The sequence below is a fragment of the Colias croceus genome, chromosome 7 (assembly GCF_905220415.1).
Source record: "Colias croceus chromosome 7, ilColCroc2.1".
Taxonomy (NCBI): domain Eukaryota; kingdom Metazoa; phylum Arthropoda; class Insecta; order Lepidoptera; family Pieridae; genus Colias; species Colias croceus.
In genome coordinates this window covers 1,745,141-1,766,861 of record NC_059543.1, presented here as the reverse complement: position 1 = coordinate 1,766,861, position 21,721 = coordinate 1,745,141, and the positions used below count along the sequence as shown (strand labels likewise).

Sequence of the window (21,721 nt, the reverse complement as noted above, 5' to 3'; positions counted from 1 at the left end):
ATTTTTTAGATTTTCGTGCTCTTCTAGATTGCGTAAAAATAGATGCGGTCTTTAAACAGACTGGACTCCTAATAGGTACTATTTGTAGCTATCATTTTGGTAGAAAATATGTCAACATAATTTAAAACTCATACTGCCATATCTATAGAAATTAAAAAATAGTCTCTTTTTAACTTGTAGTCAGATACGATACAGATATATATTTATTGAAAGGGCTACAAACTGAAACAATCGATATTTATTTAATGTGAAATGACATCACTTTAAACTTTTTTCCATACTATATTCAAAATCTGTGGATGTGTCACCCGCTACTATCGATCCCCCTCAATACCCTCGAAAACACGCTTTATGGGGGGGGGAGCCATTTCGAACATTTTGTATGAAGTTTCCTTACTGTATGTATCTGTATATTGTGTTCTAAATTTAAAATTTTATTATTGATGTCATGTGGGACGTTATAAAGTTATTTATTGGCGATGACCTTATGGGCCCTCGTCACAATGGGCAGCTTTGGCCCAACAAATGATCGTCGATGTTTGCCACCATTATGGCAATTAGACAATGACGGCCGACCATAAACATTTGGCTCTACACTGTCGTGAAGATTGCCCATTGGCCATTACGTATACCTCATAAAGTGTTAACGTAGGTATACCCCGTTTTCACATCGACACAGTAAAATTGTTTTCGATGAATTATTTCGTATAGTTGGACATGACATTGTAATAAAACACACGCTTTATAAGGTTACAGTATATAATTCCATGTACAGTTATTTATCGTACTGGTAACAATTTCTGTGAATAACGATAAGCGGTGTGTGTCTTTCTGTATTTGCATAGAAAGCTATGTTTGTGGGACGTATGTCAATTATTGTCACATATGGCGCTTAGTAATAAATCTCTTTTTACTATTTTTTTTTCGGTTTTATCCCTTTCGATAAGTTTTTGTCAATATTAGTAACACTTGGGTGAATATATGTTGTTGTAAATCCGATAGTGATAAATGATAATCATTAATTATATAAATAGTAGTTACATAAAGGAAATTAGGAACATAGAAGTCTTCGCATTATGATTTTCAGAAAATTTGTTATATTATATATTTTAATCAGACTTTTACAATACAAGGAGACTGTATTTACAAGCCTTGTTTGCAATTATTCCGAGTTCCGACATCCACCAATGCCCCCCAACTCCTTGATATAAATTATATCCTACTTCCCATTTCCTATAATATCCTACTCATTCGCTACAGACAAGTTAAAGTTTTCTATGTATTTGTCGATCGAAGTGAATTCTAAAAAAAGATGAACCTGCCGAATTGAGAACCTTTTTTTGAAGTCGGTTAAAAATAGTTTAGCTATTTTATACATAAACTACAATTAAATACATTATAGTCTGGATGCTCTGTAGATAATCCATGCGTGCCATATGAGTTAAAGCTATTATACTACTTGTTATATATTAACAACGATGTCAGTACATGTTTATATGTCCTCGTTAAGGATTAGTATACACTAGCTTCCGCCCGCGACTCCGTCCGCGCGGATGTCGGTCTTCGCGTAGATGGTTATTTCTCCATTTTGAGTACCTCTGTCAATAACATCTTATAAATATCTATTGGACCCAATTCCAAAATACGGCTACGCCTATAATAATAGGTACGCAACGTATGTTCGCGGTTCTACGGAACAACGTCTATGGATAAAACTGAAAAATTAAGATTAATTTTTTTCTACTTATTTTTCCAGGATAAAAAGTATCCTATTTTACGCCCAGGATAATAAGGTATAATTATACCAAGTTTCATCGAAATCGAACCGCTAGTTTTCACGTGATGCCTTCACATACAGACAGACAGACAGACAGACAGACAGACAAAAATTTTTTTAATCACATATTTGGGTTTGGTATCGATCCAGTAACACCCCCTGGTATTTATTTTTTCAATATTTTCAATGTACAGAATTGACCCTTCTACAGATTTATTATATGTATAGATAGTAAGTTAGCATATAAAGTATGTTTCACGCGACGAATTCTTAGAATATTATAATGTTGTTATCACTAAGTTCCTGTTACAGCTTCTGTAAACTTAAATAGCAGTTTATATGAGAGACAAGTGCTTTGTCTTATCTTATTGTTAAGAAATAATAGGATGAATCACGCGTTTTTTACTCTGCCTGACAAATGATTACTAAGTAGTTGAACGTTGAGTAATTATTGTCAGCACTATAAAATGGATTTCCTATTATTATTATATTACTCTTATAAATTACAATCACGAATGTTTTACATTCGCGTTTCTCACGTATTACGCCTGTTATTCTTTGACATGTTATTTTTGCCCGTCTACCACGCGAGTGATGCTGTGGTCAGAAGCTATAGTATAACTAAGTATCACCGTAGTAACTGTACTATAATAATCTGTGGTATCACCAGTGACGGATTAAGACTACTAGGTGCCCTAAGCAATCCATGCCTGTGGGCCCCCCTATCCGTATGTCAACTAGAATCGGTCTTTAAACCTTTACCGCCTAAAAACATTAGTTTTTTGTAAAATAAGATGATGAGATGTAACGTACTTTAGAAGTGGAGTAGGTGCGACAATAATAAAAACCAAAGCATAATTGATTTATTTATTAAAATGCGCCTTGCGGCTTTTCCGAGCATTGAATTCACGCAAGATAGTATTAACGTCTAATGTTTTTAACATATCGGACTCTATGTAAAATATCGATAAATAATTATCGAGCCTTTCTTGTATCATCTTTGTCCTTTTTTCATTTTTTAATATTTTTAATTTTGAAAAAGAACGTTCCGCTGAGCAATTTGTAATCATAAGCGATAAAAAATATACGCATAGCCCGGTCAATTTAAACCAAAAAATGAGGGTGAAGTTACATAAAGTCCCAACAAGCTGAATTTCTGTGAAGTTGTTCAAAACATAATTATAAACAATGTCTAAAAGTTCCCCATCATTCCCCTGTAAGGAAAAAAAATTATTCAAGGTCAAAGGTCAAAAAAATGAGTTTTTCGCTATTTTCAGCAAAACGGTAAGTTTTAAATTGTAGATCACAAAATTATCTATAAAAAATGTATCAATACTTTTTTTCTTACGAGCCACCGTTTCTGAGATATAACGATTCAAAAAGTTATAAAAGTTGTTATCGTCATAATATGCACACGTTTCCACGCCACCTATGAGGTAGTGTACTTAGCGCGTTATTTTAACGATGTTTTTTTAACAACTTTTATAACTTTTTGAATCGTTTCACAATTACTCAAAAAACAAAACATTTGATTTGCGGAGGCGCCAGGCTTGGGGCCCGCGGGGAAGGAGTGGTTTGTGATTGGCTGATCGCAATTCCGGGGCATTCGAATTGTCGAATGCACTAGCGGGCAGCGAGTGGGCAAGCGGGAGTGGGGTAATGACTCTAGGTCGGACTCTATGTCAACTTAAAACGCGCGAATTTTCAAATTAGTCCTAGAAACTTTTTGTGGTGTGGTTTTTGGTGACGTGAGAGTGAGACGTGATGCCCTAAGGACGGATTTTTTTTTGTGCTTCTTCTGGTGCCCCCTCAGACGTGATGCCCTAAGCAATTGCTTAATTTGATTAAGGGTTAATCCGTCACTGGGTATCACTTATATGAAGCTAGTAAATTTATACTAGAATAAAGCTGGAAGAGTTGGTTTGCTTGTTTGTTTGAACGCGCTAATCTCAGGAACTACTGGTCCGATTTGAAAATTTCTTTTGGTGTTAGATAGCATTATCGAGGAAGGCTATTATAGGCTATAGAGGTATAATATCATCACGCAGCAACGCGGGTAAAACCGCGGGGCACAACTGGTAAATAAATACGATGACCAAATGTAGTAAAAGGACACATCGACTTCCTGTAATCAGATTGCTCAATTCGATTTCATTTGATTAATGTGATATAGGGAAAAATACATATTTTTATCTTCGAACACTTTGACCCCTGGAAAGTTTAGATCAGGGTTGATAATTTTTGAAACGAAAAAAATAATAATACTACGATGAAACTCACTAGAAAATGACAAGTTGCATGTATACATTTTTTCAATTCTTCTGAATTCCATAGATTTTTTTTTGGGTTTGTTACCTCAGAACTTTCAAATGGGTGAACCAATTTTGAAGATAATTTTTTTCGTCCCATTTAAATTTCAGTACCTAATGTAAAGTTTTGTTTTTTTGTTAAAAATATTAATTAATTTATTATATCAACATACATTTCAGATACACAACAACGATCCGAGTATCAGAACAGCAGCCGTACCAAGTGAAGGAGTACGCGTGGTGTCTCAGTGTACCACCTCGATGCAGCAAGTACAAAGTCAAATTCCGGCAAGTGTACAAGACACAGACCCTGGTGAAGCAGCGGCCGGTGGAGGAGTGTTGTAAGGTACGTGGTACTTAATACCTATGGACAGGATAGCGTAGTTTTGTATCGCAGAATGGTTTTATGGCCATAATGGCTTCCTTTATTAGTATCACCTGTTTAATTAAAGTTAAAGTCACCGTTACCTGGGCTCTTGTAAGTATGATCCCGTATAGAATGTGCTTATCAAGACTATCATCATTCTACGTTGATCATCAATTTTTTTTATGTAATTTTATACAAATTCGATTAACTGCGTAACTGCGTGAACGATTGCTTGGTATGCAATTCTCACAAACGTCGCAATCTATACTATAATCGCTTGTTTATTTTGCCTGTGTATATTTACCATTATCATATAACAACAGGGCTACGCGCCGGACGCGCGCGGGGAGCAGTGCGTGCCGGTGTGCACGGAGCCGTGCGTGCGCGGCAAGTGCGTCGCGCCGGACACGTGCGCGTGCGAGCACGGGTACGGGGGACCCGCGTGTGATATCTGTAAGTTACTTATTTTTCTACTACTTTGATACAACTCTTTTATTAGGTACTACTGTTTTGCTGCTCTTACCTTAAGGCCTAGCATACTGTCACGCACCACGCAGCGAAACGCGCAGATGCGTTTGCAATTATCATTTTTATTTTTTTATTTATTATACTTTATTGCATTAAAAAAATACATAAACACATATAACAAAGACAAGACTACAGAAACAGCAAAGGGCGGCCTTATCGCTAGGTAGCGATCTCTACCAGGCATCATCTGCATGAACAAGAAACAAGAACGGATGGAACAAGCAAGTTCGAATACGCATACGCATTGACTGCGTAGCGCGTGAATGCGTATATTTCGTGATGCGTATGCGTGCGTAGGGCAGTGTGCCAATTACACTTTTAACCTCGTATTCACGACGGTAAAAAATGTTGACACTCATCAGGCTAGAATATTTCTACATGCATTATCAACTCTGCAACTTTTTATCATGAATACGCCTAGCTAAGTTCATTCGTAATATAATATTATTTATGAATGTCATGTATTTATTAAATAATAAGTTATAATAAGTTTTATTTCAAACAGTGCGATTGAAATTCTATTGTAGTCTGCATTTGGAATCTTTTAATTACTGACCGTTTTACACTTTGACCGTTAATGGGTTAACAATAGACATAATAAAGGACAGCTCATGCTTTATTCAGATGTGATTTTGCATAGAATTGATAATAATTTATATTTATCACAGTTCTATTTCTATACTTATTAGAAAAAAATGATTTACGGAAAAAGTAGGGTTTATAATATTATAAGGTCGACAACGAGACGCTACGAGGTTGGTCACCGGCAAGTGCATGTACCGTAGCACGCTACGAGATTGGTCACCGGCAAGTGCATGTACCGTAGCACGCTACGAGATTGGTCACCGGCAAGTGCATGTACCGTAGCACGCTACGAGATTGGTCACCGGCAAGTGCATGTACCGTAGCACGCTACGAGATTGGTCACCGGCAAGTGCGTGTACCGTAGCACGCTACGAGGTTGGTCACCGGCAAGTACGTGAACCGTAGCACGCTACGAGGTTGGTCACCGGCAAGTACGTGAACCGTAGCACGCTACGAGATTGGTCACCGGCAAGTGCGTGTACCGTAGCACGCTACGAGGTTGGTCACCGGCAAGTGCGTGTACCGTAGCACGCTACGAGATTGGTCACCGGCAAGTGCGTGTACCGTAGCACGCTACGAGGTTGGTCACCGGCAAGTACGTGAACCGTAGCACGCTACGAGATTGGTCACCGGCAAGTGCGTGTACCGTAGCACGCTACGAGGTTGGTCACCGGCAAGTGCGTGTACCGTAGCACGCTACGAGATTGGTCACCGGCAAGTGCGTGTACCGTAGCACGCTACGTTATTGGTCACCGGCAAGTGCGTGTACCGTAGCACGCTACGAGAATGGTCACCGTGCATGAACACGGCTGGGACGAGCACGCTTGACTATCATTTGTTTACTGACCAATCGTAAAAGTGTCCTTGATGAAATGGTTAAGATATTTCCTTGGTCGTTGCAGCGTGTCCCGCGGGCAAATGGGGCAGGAACTGTCACAACGAATGCCGCTGTATGAACGGGGGTACTTGCGAGCCGCTGACCGGTGAATGTGCGTGCGCAGCCGGTTGGAGGGGGGACGCGTGTGAGCGGCCGTGTGAAAAGGGGACGTTTGGGGACGCGTGCCGGCAACAGTGTCAGTGTGTGAACGGGACGTGTGACGCGGCGAGCGGACGGTGTGACTGTCAGCCGGGGTTCACGGGCGCGTTGTGAGTATTGACTACGATTTAAGTTAAATATTTTTGTTAAATAGACTTGAAATCAAAAATCTTTGTCTCTATCAAACTTAATTAAAATCTTGTGTTGCTTCTGTTTGTGTATCTGCTTGTTTATAGAACACTCAAATTGACAAAAATTAAAAATTTAAGTAACAATAGACTTCTAAAGCGTTTTTTTAATTGATTTTTTTTACATCAACATTAATTTAGAATTTATAAATTTTGTTTGTATGCAGTTTTTATAATTTTCTTATAAAGAGCTATTGTCATTCGCGATTATTTTAGGTACCTTAATTTATAAATAAATAATATGTTTATTCCAATACAATTTCAGATGCGACGAGCAATGTCCAAAAGATCAGCCCTGTCCCGAAAGGTGTAAATGCCAAAACAACGGAGTGTGTAACTTTGTTACGGGCGAGTGTGAATGTACACCCGGTTGGACTGGCGAAGTGTGTGCTAACACGTGAGTGTAGAAAAGATAATATTTTATATTTTTCGAAAATACGTAAATTATGGTCACCCAATTATTTTTCAGAGGTGTAAATTTTGTTCATCCTGTTTATCGAAAACACGCAAATTATTATCACGTTATTTTTCAAGCACACGGAGATTATAAGGTCACTCTTTTTAATGTGAAAAACTCACTTTGAAAATCGCTTATTTGAATTACATTCGTGTAGTTTTTCCCTCAAATTGATAAATGCAAATGGCACAAATATTTAGGTATAAATTCGCGTGACATGTATTGTAATAATTCGTTTCAATAACACGTCGAATACAAATACACTTAAACGTGTATATGAGTTATGAATACAACCTATTGTGCCCGCACAATGTGTACCTTTTATTAGAATTTCATAGGTTCAATAAAAAACTAAAGAATTACATTCTTTACTTTTCAGTTGTCCGTCCGGTGTCTGGGGACAAAACTGTGCACGTACCTGCGAGTGCGCGAACGGTGCGAGCTGCCACCACGTGACGGGACACTGTCAGTGTGAAGCGGGCTTTACTGGGGATAAGGTATTGAAATAGATTTTATTATTATAGCTAGGAGATAGTGTTAGTGATACATGTTATATGTACCACATACCATATTATAAAATACCACATACCATATTATATTAAAAAATTAAAAACATTAAAAAATGTTTATGTGCTACATAGTTTTTAATTGAGAATCACAAATTCGCCTGATGTTAAGCTGAGATGTGGTCTAAGAAAGTATACGCTTCCCTAGAAGGTACCCGTTCACTCTACACTTGAAGACCCTCATATTGTTCAAGAAGAAGACTTCTTTTAGAATTGCTTTTGAATCGTATTACAAAGTTAATATGATATTTTAGAATAATTATTTTTTTTGATTCTCTGTGATTTTACTCAATTGAAAATCCTTTTTACCATTAGCAGATAGCAAACTATATTTTTACTGCGTAAAATAATCTTTATTTATTTCTTTACATTTTATCGATAAGCTTATGTTTACTTTGTGTTATACCGGACAAAGCCGGCATAAGCGGCTTTTTATTATTATCTACATACTACATAATATACATATTACGCATACATTACTGACTGACCGGTTGGCTTGGTCAGTAGTAGCCCTGCCTTCCAAGCCAGAGGTCGTGGGTTCGATTCCCACCCGGGGCAAATATTTGGGCAAACATAGATGTTTGCTCTGTCTGGGCGTTAATTATTTATACAAGTATTTATTAAAAAAAATTATATATACGTATGTTTATCAGCCATCTGGTTTTACATAACACAAGCGAAAGCTATGGGATCAAATCGTGCCGTGTGTGAAAATTGTATTGAAATGTTTATTTATTTATTTATTAACCTTATTTCACCCCCAGTGCCTAGACATCTGCCCGCCCGGTACCTATGGCCCGGACTGCGCGGGCAAGTGCACGTGCCAGCACGGCGGTGCGTGCGAGCCGCGCGACGGCGCCTGCGCGTGCCGGCCCGGCTGGGCGGGGCCCACGTGCGAGCGGCGGGCTTGTCCTGATGGGCTGTGGGGGCCACGGTGTGACAAGGAGTGCGATTGTAACCCGCATACTACGGAGTTGTGAGTATATCGTTCGTTTAGTCGTTCAATCATTCATACACTCATCCATTCACTCATTCATCAACTCTACACACAATCACTTGTTACGTAATGGCGCCTGCGCGTGCCGGCCCGGCTGGGCGGGGCCCACGTGCGAGCGGCGCGCCTGTCCCGACGGGCTGTGGGGGCCAAGGTGTGACAAGGAGTGCGATTGTAACCCGCATACTACGGAGTTGTGAGTGTTTTGTAGAATCGTTCATTCATCCATTCACTCATTCATCAACTCTACACACAATCACTTGTTACGTAATGGCGCCTGCGCGTGCCGGCCCGGCTGGGCGGGGCCCACTTGTGAGCTGCGTGCTTGTCCTGATGGGCTGTGGGGGCCATGGTGTGATAAAGAGTGCGATTGTAACCCGCATACTACGGAGTTGTGAGTATATCATTCGTTCGGTTAGTTGTTCTTTCATTCACTCAGTCATTTATCAACTCATTGACTATCTACACACAATCACTTGTTACGTAATGGTGCGTGCGCGTGCCGTCCCAGGTAGGCAGAGTCCACGGTGCGATAATGAGCGTGACTGTAGCCAGCTTACGACGGGAGCTGTGTTTTGTTAATTCATTCGTTCATTAGGTTACCAATCCATTTGCTTGCTTCATGTATACATATGTACTAATTCAATCGCTTATTTATTAATTATTGACAATGAATGTACACTCGTATATAATTAATAATACAGGGTTAGTTTTCAATGACCAGCCAAAATTTAAAATTAATATCTAGATATTAAACCAAAGGTACATTTGAAATATTATTGTCGAATAAAAAAAATAGCATTCATTTGAAAATGTCTTAAAAATTTCCTAAATCGTAAACACACGATAATCAATGCACTTGTGTGCGTGCGCGCATCGCCTAATTTATGTGTGTGCTAACTTCTACCTATCTTGGTTGTTGAACTGAATTGTGCTTTTGTAATGTCCACACGTTCGCTTTTTAGTGGCGGACAGGAATGAAATCTAATTTAAAAAAAAGTTTTTTTTTCATTACATCGAAAATGTTATCGATTCTGAACCATTTCTGAAAATTTGGCCGGTCATTGAAAACTAACCCTGTATATTCAACGTTTTATTTGTTTGTTCTTTCGTTCATCTTCAATTATGTTCTTAACTCGTGTGTACTAATAAAATGGCTCAAAGCGACACTAGCAAAGCCTTCTGTCTAGCCACTTAATTCATTAACTAACTCAATCATTAATTCACTCACTCACTCACTCGCTCACTCGACAGATGCGACCCGTGGACGGGCGCGTGCGTGTGCGCGGCGGGGTGGGCGGGCGAGGCGTGCGACCGCCAGTGCCCGCTGCTCACGTACGGCAAGGGCTGCCGCGGCGTGTGCCGCTGCGAGAACAGCGCGCACTGCTCGCCCGTTAACGGTGAGATTGACGTTTTTAACCGACTTCAAAAAAAGGACGTGTTTATCAATTCGGTCGGTATGTTTTTTTATGTATGTACACCGATTACTCCGATGTTTCTGAAACGATTTACGTGATTATTTTTTTGTTCGATGCGGGATAGTGTCGAATTGGTCCCATAAAAATTTTATTCGGATAGGCGCAGTAGTTTTTGTTTTATGAGCATTTTTGTCTGTATATGTTAATGTTGCAAGTGCAAGTTTGAAGTCGGTTGTTTTTACTATGATGAAGTATCAGGCCAATGAAACGACTACATTGTGAAATACTCTGTTATTGCTAGTGAAACTTACATTGAGAAGTCAAGGTCTAGCCGTGACTATACTGTCACGTCATATATGACGTGACAGTATATACGATTTCTATAGAAAAGCGATGATTTTGGTATCTTTGAATCTTGCCAAAGAAGTTTCACTTCTGACACGTGTGCTCTGCATACGCGTTTTTTTTGTGTACAGAGTGCTTAGTGAGCTATTACCACAGATGCAGCTGTTGTTGGTGTTCATATAGATACTTGTGTTGAATACAGGAAAAAAAGCTACTTAAAAAGTCTCTTAAGGTATTTAAACAGACGATGAGAGTGTTTACCCGTGATTATATTCCGACAAAGCTAATAAGTTGAGTATAAATATTATATACAGTCAAATGCCACGAAAGACGTAGTTTTTTTCTCTATTTTTTTTTTGGAAAAAAATAAAATATAATTATTCGTATAGGTTCATGTCTGTGCGCGCCGGGCTACCGCGGCGTGCACTGCGCGGAGGCGTGCCCGCAGCCGCTGTACGGCGACAACTGCGCGGACGCATGCGACTGCCGCAACAACGCCACGTGCTCGCACGAGACCGGCGAGTGCAGGTGTCCGCCCGGGTGAGTGTGCTACGCGCACGTGCTACGGACGGTGTGTGCTACACAGGAGTGCTACGTGTAGGCGGTATGTGTAGGTGTTGGTTTTGCCGCAGTGTGCTACGCATAGGTGATACCGCGGTTTGCTACGCGTACGTGTTATGTGTAGGTGCTATGCGTAGATGCTACCGCGATGTGCTACCGTAGTTTGGTATGCGTTGGTGCCATCAGGACGTTTTACAGCGATTTTCTACCGTGTGTGTTACGCGTAGATGCACATTTATTTCTATAAAGATTGAATTTCGAATATCGAAGGAAATAATAATTTAATAAGTGACGCTATTTTAATTTGTTTCAATAGTTATGACGGATTGAAATGTGATCGTCCTTGCGATGGGAAGACGTACGGACTGGGATGTCGGCAACCTTGCGACTGTGAAAATGATGCACCATGTAATCCTGTTAACGGTAAGTTATTTTTTTAAGTACTGTACAAAAAAGAAACTGCCATCATATTGTTTTTTTTTCTTTATAATATCTTGTATTGTGTATAAAGTGTAAAAAAATTATAAATGTATTAAAAAATCTGTGTGTCACCTGTACCACTCGCTACGTGAGTGCATGTGCGTTCGCGCGACAAAGTTTTAAATAAAAGTTCATTTGCACACGCCATTCGAGTGCGTGTGCATAAACAACATATTTAATAATATCATATTATTCTTTCCCAGTAGGCGAGTGTGTGAGCGATCATGTACAACCAGTTTTAAATAAAATCATATAATCCCCTCCCGATAGGCGAGTGCGTGTGTGCATTCCCCAATAAAGTGTTAATTAACATGACATCCCCAGGCGAGTGTGTGTGCGGGCCGGGCTACACGGGCCCGCGCTGTGCATCCCGCTGCCCGGCCGGCACGTACGGCGCGAACTGCTCGCTCGCGTGCTCGTGTTCCGTACGTGCGCTCGGCTGCCACCACGTCACCGGCCGCTGCTTGTGCGACACCAGCTGGCGGGGTGAGTGTAGCACCGGCTTTATGTTTAGCAGCATCATTATTATGTCCAACACCATCGTGATACACATCTACGACACAAGCTGGTAAGGTGAGTGTGTTACACCGGCTTTATGTTCATCGTCATAATTGTTATCTATAACATAACCACTAATATCATCGTCATCATCACACACATCTGTGACACCAGCGGGCGAGGTGAGTGTATTACACCAGCTTTATGATCAATGTCATCGTCATAATTATTATCTCCAACATCATCATCATCGTGATACACATCTACGACACAAGCTGGCGGGGTGAGTGTAGCACCGGCTTTATGTCTAAATTTAAATATTATCTCCAACATCCTCATCATCGTGATCCACATCTTCAACACCAGCTGGCGGTGTGAGTGTGACACCGGCTTTATGTCTAAATGTAAATATTATCTCCAACATCCTCATCATCGTGATCCACATCTTCAACACCAGCTGGCGGGGTGAGTGTGACACCGGCTTTATGTCTAAATGTAAATATTATCTCCAACATCCTCATCATCGTGATCCACATCTTCAACACCAGCTGGCGGTGTGAGTGTGACACCGGCTTTATGGCTAAATGTAAATATTATCTCCAACATCCTCATCATCGTGATACACATCTACGGCACAAGCTGACGGGGTGAGTGTGCCACCGGCTTTATGATCTACGTCATAATTGTTATCTACAACATCATCGTAATACACATCTACGACACAAGCTGGCGGGGTGAGTGGGGCACCGGCTTTAAGTTTAGCAGCATAATTATTGTTATCTACAACATCGTTATGTTGGAGATAATGTAAGTTGTCTATCTTACGACGATGTTAGTGGTGACTAATATCATCACACACATCTGCAACACCAGCGGGCGAGGTGAGTGTAACACTACCTTTATGTTCGTCGTCATAATTGTTATCTGCAATGTTACCACTAATATCATAGTCATCATCACACACACCTGTGTCACAGCTGGCGGAGTGAGTGTGACACCACCATTATGATGATCGTCACCTTATCTGTTATTATTATCATCATCGACACCACTTATATACATAAGCATAACACACATCTGATGACATTATATAAATTTTCACTGCCATACTCATTATCATATTCTCTACCCTCATCATAATAATTATCACCAACATCTTCACCATTATCATCGTCTTCACCACACATTTCAACGTTCCAATCAATCGAAATTCATATTTTCGGTAGTTACAAAGCTAGAACATAATTATATGTGACATATCATTCAATACATTTCATTCTTAACTCAGGTCTAGCTAGGAAGATAAGAATGGGTATGTATCATGTTTATTAAATCACTACGTAGTATAAAACAAAGTCGCTTTCTCTGTCCCTATGTCCCTTTGTATGCTTAAATCTTCAAAACTACGCAACGGATTTTAATGCGGTTTTTTTTAATAGATAGAGTGATTCAAGGGGAAGGTTTTAGTATATAACTTATTAGGTTTTAGATAAAGCGGGCGAAGCCGCGGGCGGAAAGCTCGTAATTGATAAATTACTGATTTCATCATCAGTTTAATCATTTCATTATCAGCACAATAAAAGTTAGCTTTTCATTTATTTCCATTCTTAATTTTATATTTGCGTACCATTAATGATGAGTGGCACTATACAAAAGATCCTTTTAATATTTTAGGTAATTGCATGTAAAATAAATGTAATACCTACAATGGACACATTAATTTTTGAAGTTATACTTATTTTGGCGCGAAATGATGAGAATGAATTTTACGCACCGTAAAAATTCACACCTAAATTTAACAGCATGAAGTTAGTTCTAGGCAATGATATTTTATGTATAGATACGTTATATACTCACAAGATATCCAAAAAAATGCTTCCTATGCAGTGTCAGGCACACACAAATACAAGTTTCATTTTACTTAATTTATTACATTGACAGACTGTATAAGAGAGATGGCTCTAATAAAATGATATAAACAAAAAAGACAAAGATAGTTTGTCACTTCCGCGCAGGTGTAAGCAAAAGTCACAAGAATTCACCAATTAAATATAAATAAACAAATAGTTGCCATGGCAATTGGCATAGACTAACGACACAGAAGGTTCAATGTTATAGATGTTACGTTTCCTGCACACGTAAACAAATGTGACAATTTCATTTACTATTTAATTATTATTATGAAGTTGTATTAAAATGAAAAAAACTTTTTTTGAGATATAACTGTATTAAGCATTTATTACTAGCTGTGGTGTTCGTTTTCGGTCATCATCATTACACCCGATAAACACCCACTACTGAGCATAGTCCTCCTTATAGAACTCCATACGGACCGATCTTACGCTATTCGTTTCAAGGCAGTTCCCGGAACCCGTACAAGGTCATCACTCCAACTTGTAGGATATAATAATAGTGGTGCCTAAATGAAATAAAAGAAAGGGTGAAGTATAAGCCTTTTTTATCTAAAACACAAATAAAATGTATGTTCAATAGCTATTTACAGAAAAGCAAATAGCATTTTCGTCAGTAGCGATAATCTTTTCTTTAATGTATAATACGTATATTCAACATCATTTTTGCAAACAAACATTTTTGCCATCACGATTTCATTGTATATATAATAAATAGATATATTTGTTAATTACATGCACTGTGTGGATTTAAATATAAAAATAATCAAGTATTTACCCAAATCGAAATTAATAAAATAGCCATTCTATTTTCAATAATCGTATCTACATGATAATCTTTGAACACAGTGTGCGCTAGCTTTGTCACACTAGTGATTGAAGTAATGTTTTATCCCTTTCATTATTTCAATACAAGTGTCAAGCAAGTGTCATTCATTAATAATTGCAAATTGTTATTTTTGCTCTAAAATTATAATATTTTAATACATTTACCTGTGATATGATATTCCTCTATCTTTCTTTATTTTACTATCGTAATTTGTGCACTTTCTGAACACACAAGAAGGCATTATTGATAATTTTAACGTTTATATCAGCATGTACGTTCGCTGTCACAAGTCACAATCTGACTGATTCCACTGGTCCCAATTAGGACCAATTCACGGTTTACGTTTTGGTGCGTTGGTAACGTATCTACCTCTTGTTTCTATATATAATATCATTGGTTCTAGGTGGTATGAAATTTTGATAACTATGTTCAAGTTGTATATTCTAGTATTTTTTTCCATACGTCAAAGAAGTATAACTTCTAACGCGTGTACATAAGTACACACACTCTTTTTTATCATATACTTTTCGTTTTCTGGCTCAGTTAAACAAATAAATATTTCGCAAACACATATTATAATACGATATCTGTATGTACAGGTGTGCGCTGCGAGACCCAATGCCCTCCTGGTCTATACGGCGAGGGCTGCGGCTCGTCATGCGTGTGCGCAAACAACTCGTCCTGCGAGGCTTCTAGTGGGAAATGCGTGTGCGCAGCCGGTTGGAGGGGGGATGCTTGTGATGAGCCCTGCCCACCCGGGTGGTACGGGGTGGGGTGTGCGCAGGAGTGTCCCACGCAACTTAATGGTGAGTTATCTATACTAATATTATAAAGCTGAAGAGTTTTAAAGAGAATTTTCAAATCGAAAATATAGATAGCTGATTTTCTGTGAAATGAAAATGAAGATGATGATGATGAAGATGAAAATGAAATTTTGTATGCCTGGTTGTTGTGGTCTCGTTTGTCTAGTACAAAATGTGTGTGGTAATATTTTTTTTTTAATTTTCACAGGCAACACAACGTGCGACCCCGTAACGGGCAAGTCCGTGTGCCCCAGCGGGTACACGGGCGTGGGATGCGAGTACCCGTGCCCGCTCGGCACGTTCGGGCCCGACTGCGGGGGGCGCTGCGACTGCCGTAATGGCGCCGATTGTCACCACGTCACCGGTACGTGTACTATATACATATCATAAGCAGCTGCTATCCCGTGATGGGCAAAATAATGTACACGCATTTTTTAGTTTGCTTCTTTTTTCTCGAAAAAAATATTTAGCTATTGACAATCACAGATAACGTAGATTTTGTTTAAAAAAAATGTTTTTTTAAATCACTTCAGTCAATCCAGAGATTACGCCCTATAATCGCGTAAACGTTACTTACCAAATTGGAATCAATAAGAATCTTCTCTACATTTTTCTTAATCCAATAAAGACCACTTTCACCACTTGTTTTTAGTGCTTTTGATGGCCGACTTGACAGACCGACATTTAGTTTAATTTTTCATTTCAACTGACAGATATTACAAAACAAAACATTGTACACTTTTAAAAGAGCGTGATAATTCGATAAATTGTTTACACGCACATAAAGTGTTTATCGTATGAAAGCGCGCTTTCAACATGTTTTGAAACCAGTGCATTTTTTAAAATTATTATTTAATTATTTTTTACCTTTTGCACGACGATGCGAAGCATCGGAGAGTGCTTTACGATCGAAAAATTTTTTTCGCTTCATTTTTGCAGCTATTCTTATTATTATAGCCTTGTTAGTTCACGGAATCAAGATATTTTGCATACTATTGTCGAGATAATTTAATGGAGATTAATCCTATACTTTTTAAAAATTGATTTACTTCAATAGAATTGGAAAAAAACACCGAAATAGTTCAAAAAATTTTCCTGTCCGTCATGTGTGAAACCTGAAAACACTATAACTTGTGAAAAAAATCCATCATTTGAGTTAAATTTTTTTTTTAAATATTCTAATCGACGATTGTAGGTCACTGAATGCGAATGATTAATTAATTCAGTGTCGTTTAATTGCAATTAATAAAAAACGAAAACTACAAGACTGTATATCTATATATCTAATATATATAAATCTCGTGTCACAATGTTTGTCTTCAATGGACTCCTAAACCACTTAACCGATTATAATAAAATTCGCACACCATGTGCAGTTCGATCCAACTTGAGAGATAGGATAGTTTTTATGAAAAAAAAACGTAAACATGTAGGTACCACGGGCGAAGCCGGGGCGGACCACTAGTATATATATATATATATTTTATATTTCATAATTAAATGAGCATTATGAGTCGTGCAATTTTAAATTGTATTTTCTGTTATCCCCAGGCGAGTGCCAATGCCTGCCGGGCTGGCAGGGCCCGCGCTGCGCGGCGGCGTGCGGCGCGGGGCAGTGGGGCGCGGGCTGCTCGCAGCCGTGCCGCTGCGCGAGGGGGGCTGCGTGCCGCCCCAACGACGGGTACTGCCGGTGCCCGCCGGGGTTCACCGGCACTTATTGTACGCAGTGTAAGTACACTTTAGGTTTTTTAAGGATAAGTTCAAATCATTTTTTATCAAATCATTTATTTAGTTAGTTGGTTATATTCAGTGGCATTTATTGTATGCAGTGTGAGTGAGAATTTGTAATTTAATCGATAAAATACGTGTGTAAAATGGTTGTAGGTATTATGAATATGTTAAAGTGTAAAAAATTGTGTCTAAAATCTTTAAAAGCACAACTTTAAATCTAAGTTGTTTCAATTTTTTTTTTTTGAAAGAAAAATTTTTTTGAATATGATTTTTTGTATATTTACGCGTGTTGTATGTGCGTGTGCAGTCTGCCCCGAGGGCTACTTCGGCGACCACTGCATGGAGGCGTGCAACTGCTCGAGCAGCGGGCACTGGACGTGCGACCCGGTGCGCGGCTGCGTGTGCGCGCGCGGCTACATCGGCGACGCCTGCCAGCTGCACGCCAGCGACGCCATCACCGTCGCGCACACCGGTATGTGCGCACACACACTGCACGTGCACCCGGTGTGTGTGTGCGCACACACACTGCACGTGCACCCGGTGTGTATGTGCGCACACACACACTGCACGTGCACCCGGTGTGTGTGTGCGCAGACCTGTATACAAGAAAACGTCTACACACACACACACACACACACACACACACACACACACACACCAGGAAGCTCGGCAGAACTGGAAAAACATCATTGGAGCAGACGTTCGTCCTGAAACGCTAGTAGCAGCGATGCTCTCATCTAAGATAACATGGGAAGCAACAACCAACTTCGCAACAGAGGTATTAAAATACCTACGAAGCAAAGAGCAGATGCAGATATACCAGGTCACAGATCTAAACCTGAGATACTCAACGGTATAAATTTATAAAGAATAGAAAAAATTCGATCACGAGGCGGGACTTGAACCCGCATCCTTTCGCGCCATTCCGGGGCGGATGCCTCACCAACTCAGCCACTCGTGACCCGCCCGCCGTACTCAACGGTATTTTTTCCATCTATAATAAAAAAAACACACACACAAACACACATACTGCACGTGTAAACAAATCTACATGTCGGAGAATTTAAATAACTCTCCATAATTAATTATAGTTAGGTAGATATGTGAAATAATATTAAATAATGACTCAGTGCGCACACCTTGCGCGGTCGATGGTAGTACCGAGACTATATCATCGAACTACTGACTCAAGGAATATAAACCATAGCATGGCCCGATACCCCATGCATTTCATATCAATTGAATATCAACACTATGTTGTACGCCATAGAGTACATTATAATAGGAAGGTATAGCCACATAACAACTACTATGTTATAATTCTCTCACATACATGTGTTCAACGTGCTTGTAGATTCATGCAAACTTGTATACGTACACGTAAACATATACTTAAACATACTCAAATTCGTGTATGTACGCACTCAAATAGACAAAAAACCGACACCTGACGGAACGGACCGCCCCGCGTTCGACCGCTCCAACGAACACCTTGGCGCGCGATCCAAACTGGTATCCATTTCACGCGGCTGGAGCGCGCGCCAATGTTCGATCTCTCGGAGCGCGAAGTCGATACCCAGCTTTACACGTGTGCGTATACACAATGCATACGTAAATGTGAACGCAAGCCAACACAAACACATTCATACGTTTATGTGTGCACGTACCTGTTTTCATGCTGGAGCACAGTTACTACTGTCATAATTTTATGAAACAAAATCCGTATAATTTTTAAAAGGAGTTTGTTTGCCCTATCCACGGTAATGTACTCAAAAACAGCTATTAAAGTTTTATTCAAATTATAATTATGTGAAACACAACACAATATGTCTTGTCGCGGCTCCAAGCAGTCGGTCTCAACTGCTTGAAGCAGTCCGTGTACAGCCGCTCTATGTGTTAATAGTTTTTAAAGTGAAACTTTTATTACATCGTCTCAAACTTTTTGATCTGTGTAGCGCATGTCGCGTACCGGTATCGGTACCGTACGATAATTATCGTACAAATACGATAATTTTTAGTTAAATGTCTATAGTGTGAAAAAAAGTTTCACTTTAACCGTGGTTTCATAAAACCACACAACATTTTTTAATATATCTCTATCTACCCGCAGAAGGCACGAACCGGGGAGCCATAGCAGCCATGGTGGTGGTATCGGCAGCATGCGCATGCGTCGCCGCGTTGGTACTACTGCACTACCGCAAACGTGTGCGCTTGCTCAAGAGAGAGATAGCACATGTTCACTATTCCGCAGACCCGGCTGCACAACCTGGTAAGAGATAGGATAATATACAAGAAAGAGGGTCAGAAGTGAAACTTCTTTGGTAAGAGTCATAGTAAAATTGTCAAATACGAGTTAATTGTCAACGTGGCGTCAATTGTCAAATTGGTTCAGTAGTTTAGCCGTTATTGAGTAACAGACAGACAGACAGAGTTACTTTCGCATTTATAATATTAGTATGGATTTCTGTTCCAGACCAGCAACACTTCGACAACCCAGTGTATTCGTTCCAGAGCTCGAACCGAAGTGACGACTCCACAACGTTACTAAATAACGCGCCACAGATTATAAATAACTTGGCCACGCCCAAATTGTCGAATACAGCTATGGAAAAGTTACGGATGACAGCTACAAGCTCTAACGGATGTAAGTATAACCAGTACTAGCTGCGCTCCGCGGTTTCGCCCGCATTGCTCCGCTCCTGCTGGTCTTAGCGTGATAATGCCTTCCTAGATGAATGGGCTATCGAACACCGAAAGAATTTTTCAAATCGGACAAGTAGTTCCTGAGATTAGCGCGTTCAAACAAACTAACTCTTTAGCTTTATAATATTAGTATAAATTTCTTATTCCAGCCTACGACCCGATGTGTCTCAAGAACAAAGACGCAGACGCGACAAACCCCAATTTGTACCATTGCATCGATGACGACAACAAGTTGGACCATGTTTACGACGAAATTAAACATAAGGAAGGATATGGTATGTATTTTGTATCCAATTATAATAGATTCTTCTATTTTTCTATAAAAAAATCAAGTATTGACACAATAAAAATTTCCTGTGTTTGATTTTTGGCTATTTACTATACTAGCGGTTCGCCCCGGCTTCGCCCGTGGTACATATTTCGCAATAAAAAGTAGCCTATGTTCTTTCTCAGAGTCTAAAGATTGTCTGTGCCAAATTTCATCAAAATCGGTCCAGTATTTTATGAGCCTATTCATTACAATCAAACAAACAAACATACAAAGTTTTCCTCTTTATAATATTAGTGTAGATAATCATTATTATAATCTATAGAATCTGATAATATACAGTTGTAAAAAAAAAATTAAAATATAAAGCATTCAGCTCAAATAATTGTTTTGTACTTTAAATTCTTCATAACACAAAATTTTCACCGAAATATAAATCACTTCATTAATTCATTTCCATGTATACTTTCTTTATAAGAAGCAAAAATACAAATTAACTGCTTTTTCTTGTCTAGATCTTTGGAAACACGTAATTTTCGATCAGACATCTGTTTTTATTTTCTTTATGAATAAAAAAATATTCTGTTTTCTCTTTTTACTCCACTTAAGATAATATTATTATTCATAATTACAGAAATGGAGTACGACCACTTAAACTACACACCGCCAGCGAACACGTGGAAGGCGCACTACCAGCGAATGAACGACACGCTCCCATCCATACACAACATACATACATCCACACATACAGACACACCAAGCACATCCACCATACAGTCCCCGCCCATACCGCCGCTGCCCAAGGTGCACATAACTCCCATACCGCGAGATGATGTACCGGTACCGCCGCAGAGAGAGTGTAGTGGTGATGATGATGATACCACTAGCTAGGTGATGAAAATTGTGTAGCGTATAGTAAACTCATGAAAAGTGTATAAGTAAAAGCAAAAGTGAAATTTAAAGTGTATAAGTATACAGTGGTGATGAAAAATATTGTATGATGAAATTCTTGGATAGGTTATGAAAATTATGTAGCGTATGGTAACTCATCGAAAAGGGAAATGATAATAAAAGGTCTGGTGGTAGAAAATGTACGATGATGGATATCATCACTGTGTAACAGTATAATGACAAAAAGTCATATTTTACAAAATAATATTTAGTGTAAATTTAAACTCATCGAAAAGCGAATATACCTCGTGTGTTCATAAGTTTTGAGACGAAATAAAAGTTGCATATCTTTTGTAATATTTAACCTAAAATTCTAAAATTTATACAACATATTAAGTGAGTAATAACAAACAATAAACTTTCATTATTACTCAAAATGTCCACCCTTATTTTTTATACAGGCCCTCAGACGATTTG

General features: G+C 39.2%; 1 protein-coding gene across 1 annotated transcript in view; it reads left to right on the top strand.

Moving 5' to 3' along the window:
- Positions 1-21,288, top strand: part of LOC123693295 (protein draper) — a 44,316-nt gene extending 23,028 nt beyond the window's left edge. The window contains exons 3-20 of the mRNA XM_045638314.1: positions 4,267-4,432; positions 4,777-4,906; positions 6,469-6,712; positions 7,056-7,187; positions 7,627-7,744; positions 8,578-8,789; positions 10,062-10,207; positions 10,960-11,110; positions 11,448-11,554; positions 11,936-12,097; positions 15,448-15,654; positions 15,860-16,015; positions 17,203-17,379; positions 17,690-17,854; positions 19,493-19,651; positions 19,856-20,026; positions 20,235-20,360; positions 20,988-21,288. Coding sequence (XP_045494270.1) covers positions 4,267-4,432; positions 4,777-4,906; positions 6,469-6,712; positions 7,056-7,187; positions 7,627-7,744; positions 8,578-8,789; positions 10,062-10,207; positions 10,960-11,110; positions 11,448-11,554; positions 11,936-12,097; positions 15,448-15,654; positions 15,860-16,015; positions 17,203-17,379; positions 17,690-17,854; positions 19,493-19,651; positions 19,856-20,026; positions 20,235-20,360; positions 20,988-21,244 — 2,986 coding nt within the window. The 3' untranslated portion in view covers positions 21,245-21,288. The remainder of the gene's footprint in view (positions 1-4,266; positions 4,433-4,776; positions 4,907-6,468; positions 6,713-7,055; positions 7,188-7,626; positions 7,745-8,577; positions 8,790-10,061; positions 10,208-10,959; positions 11,111-11,447; positions 11,555-11,935; positions 12,098-15,447; positions 15,655-15,859; positions 16,016-17,202; positions 17,380-17,689; positions 17,855-19,492; positions 19,652-19,855; positions 20,027-20,234; positions 20,361-20,987) is intronic.
- The last annotated feature ends 433 nt before the right edge of the window (positions 21,289-21,721 follow it).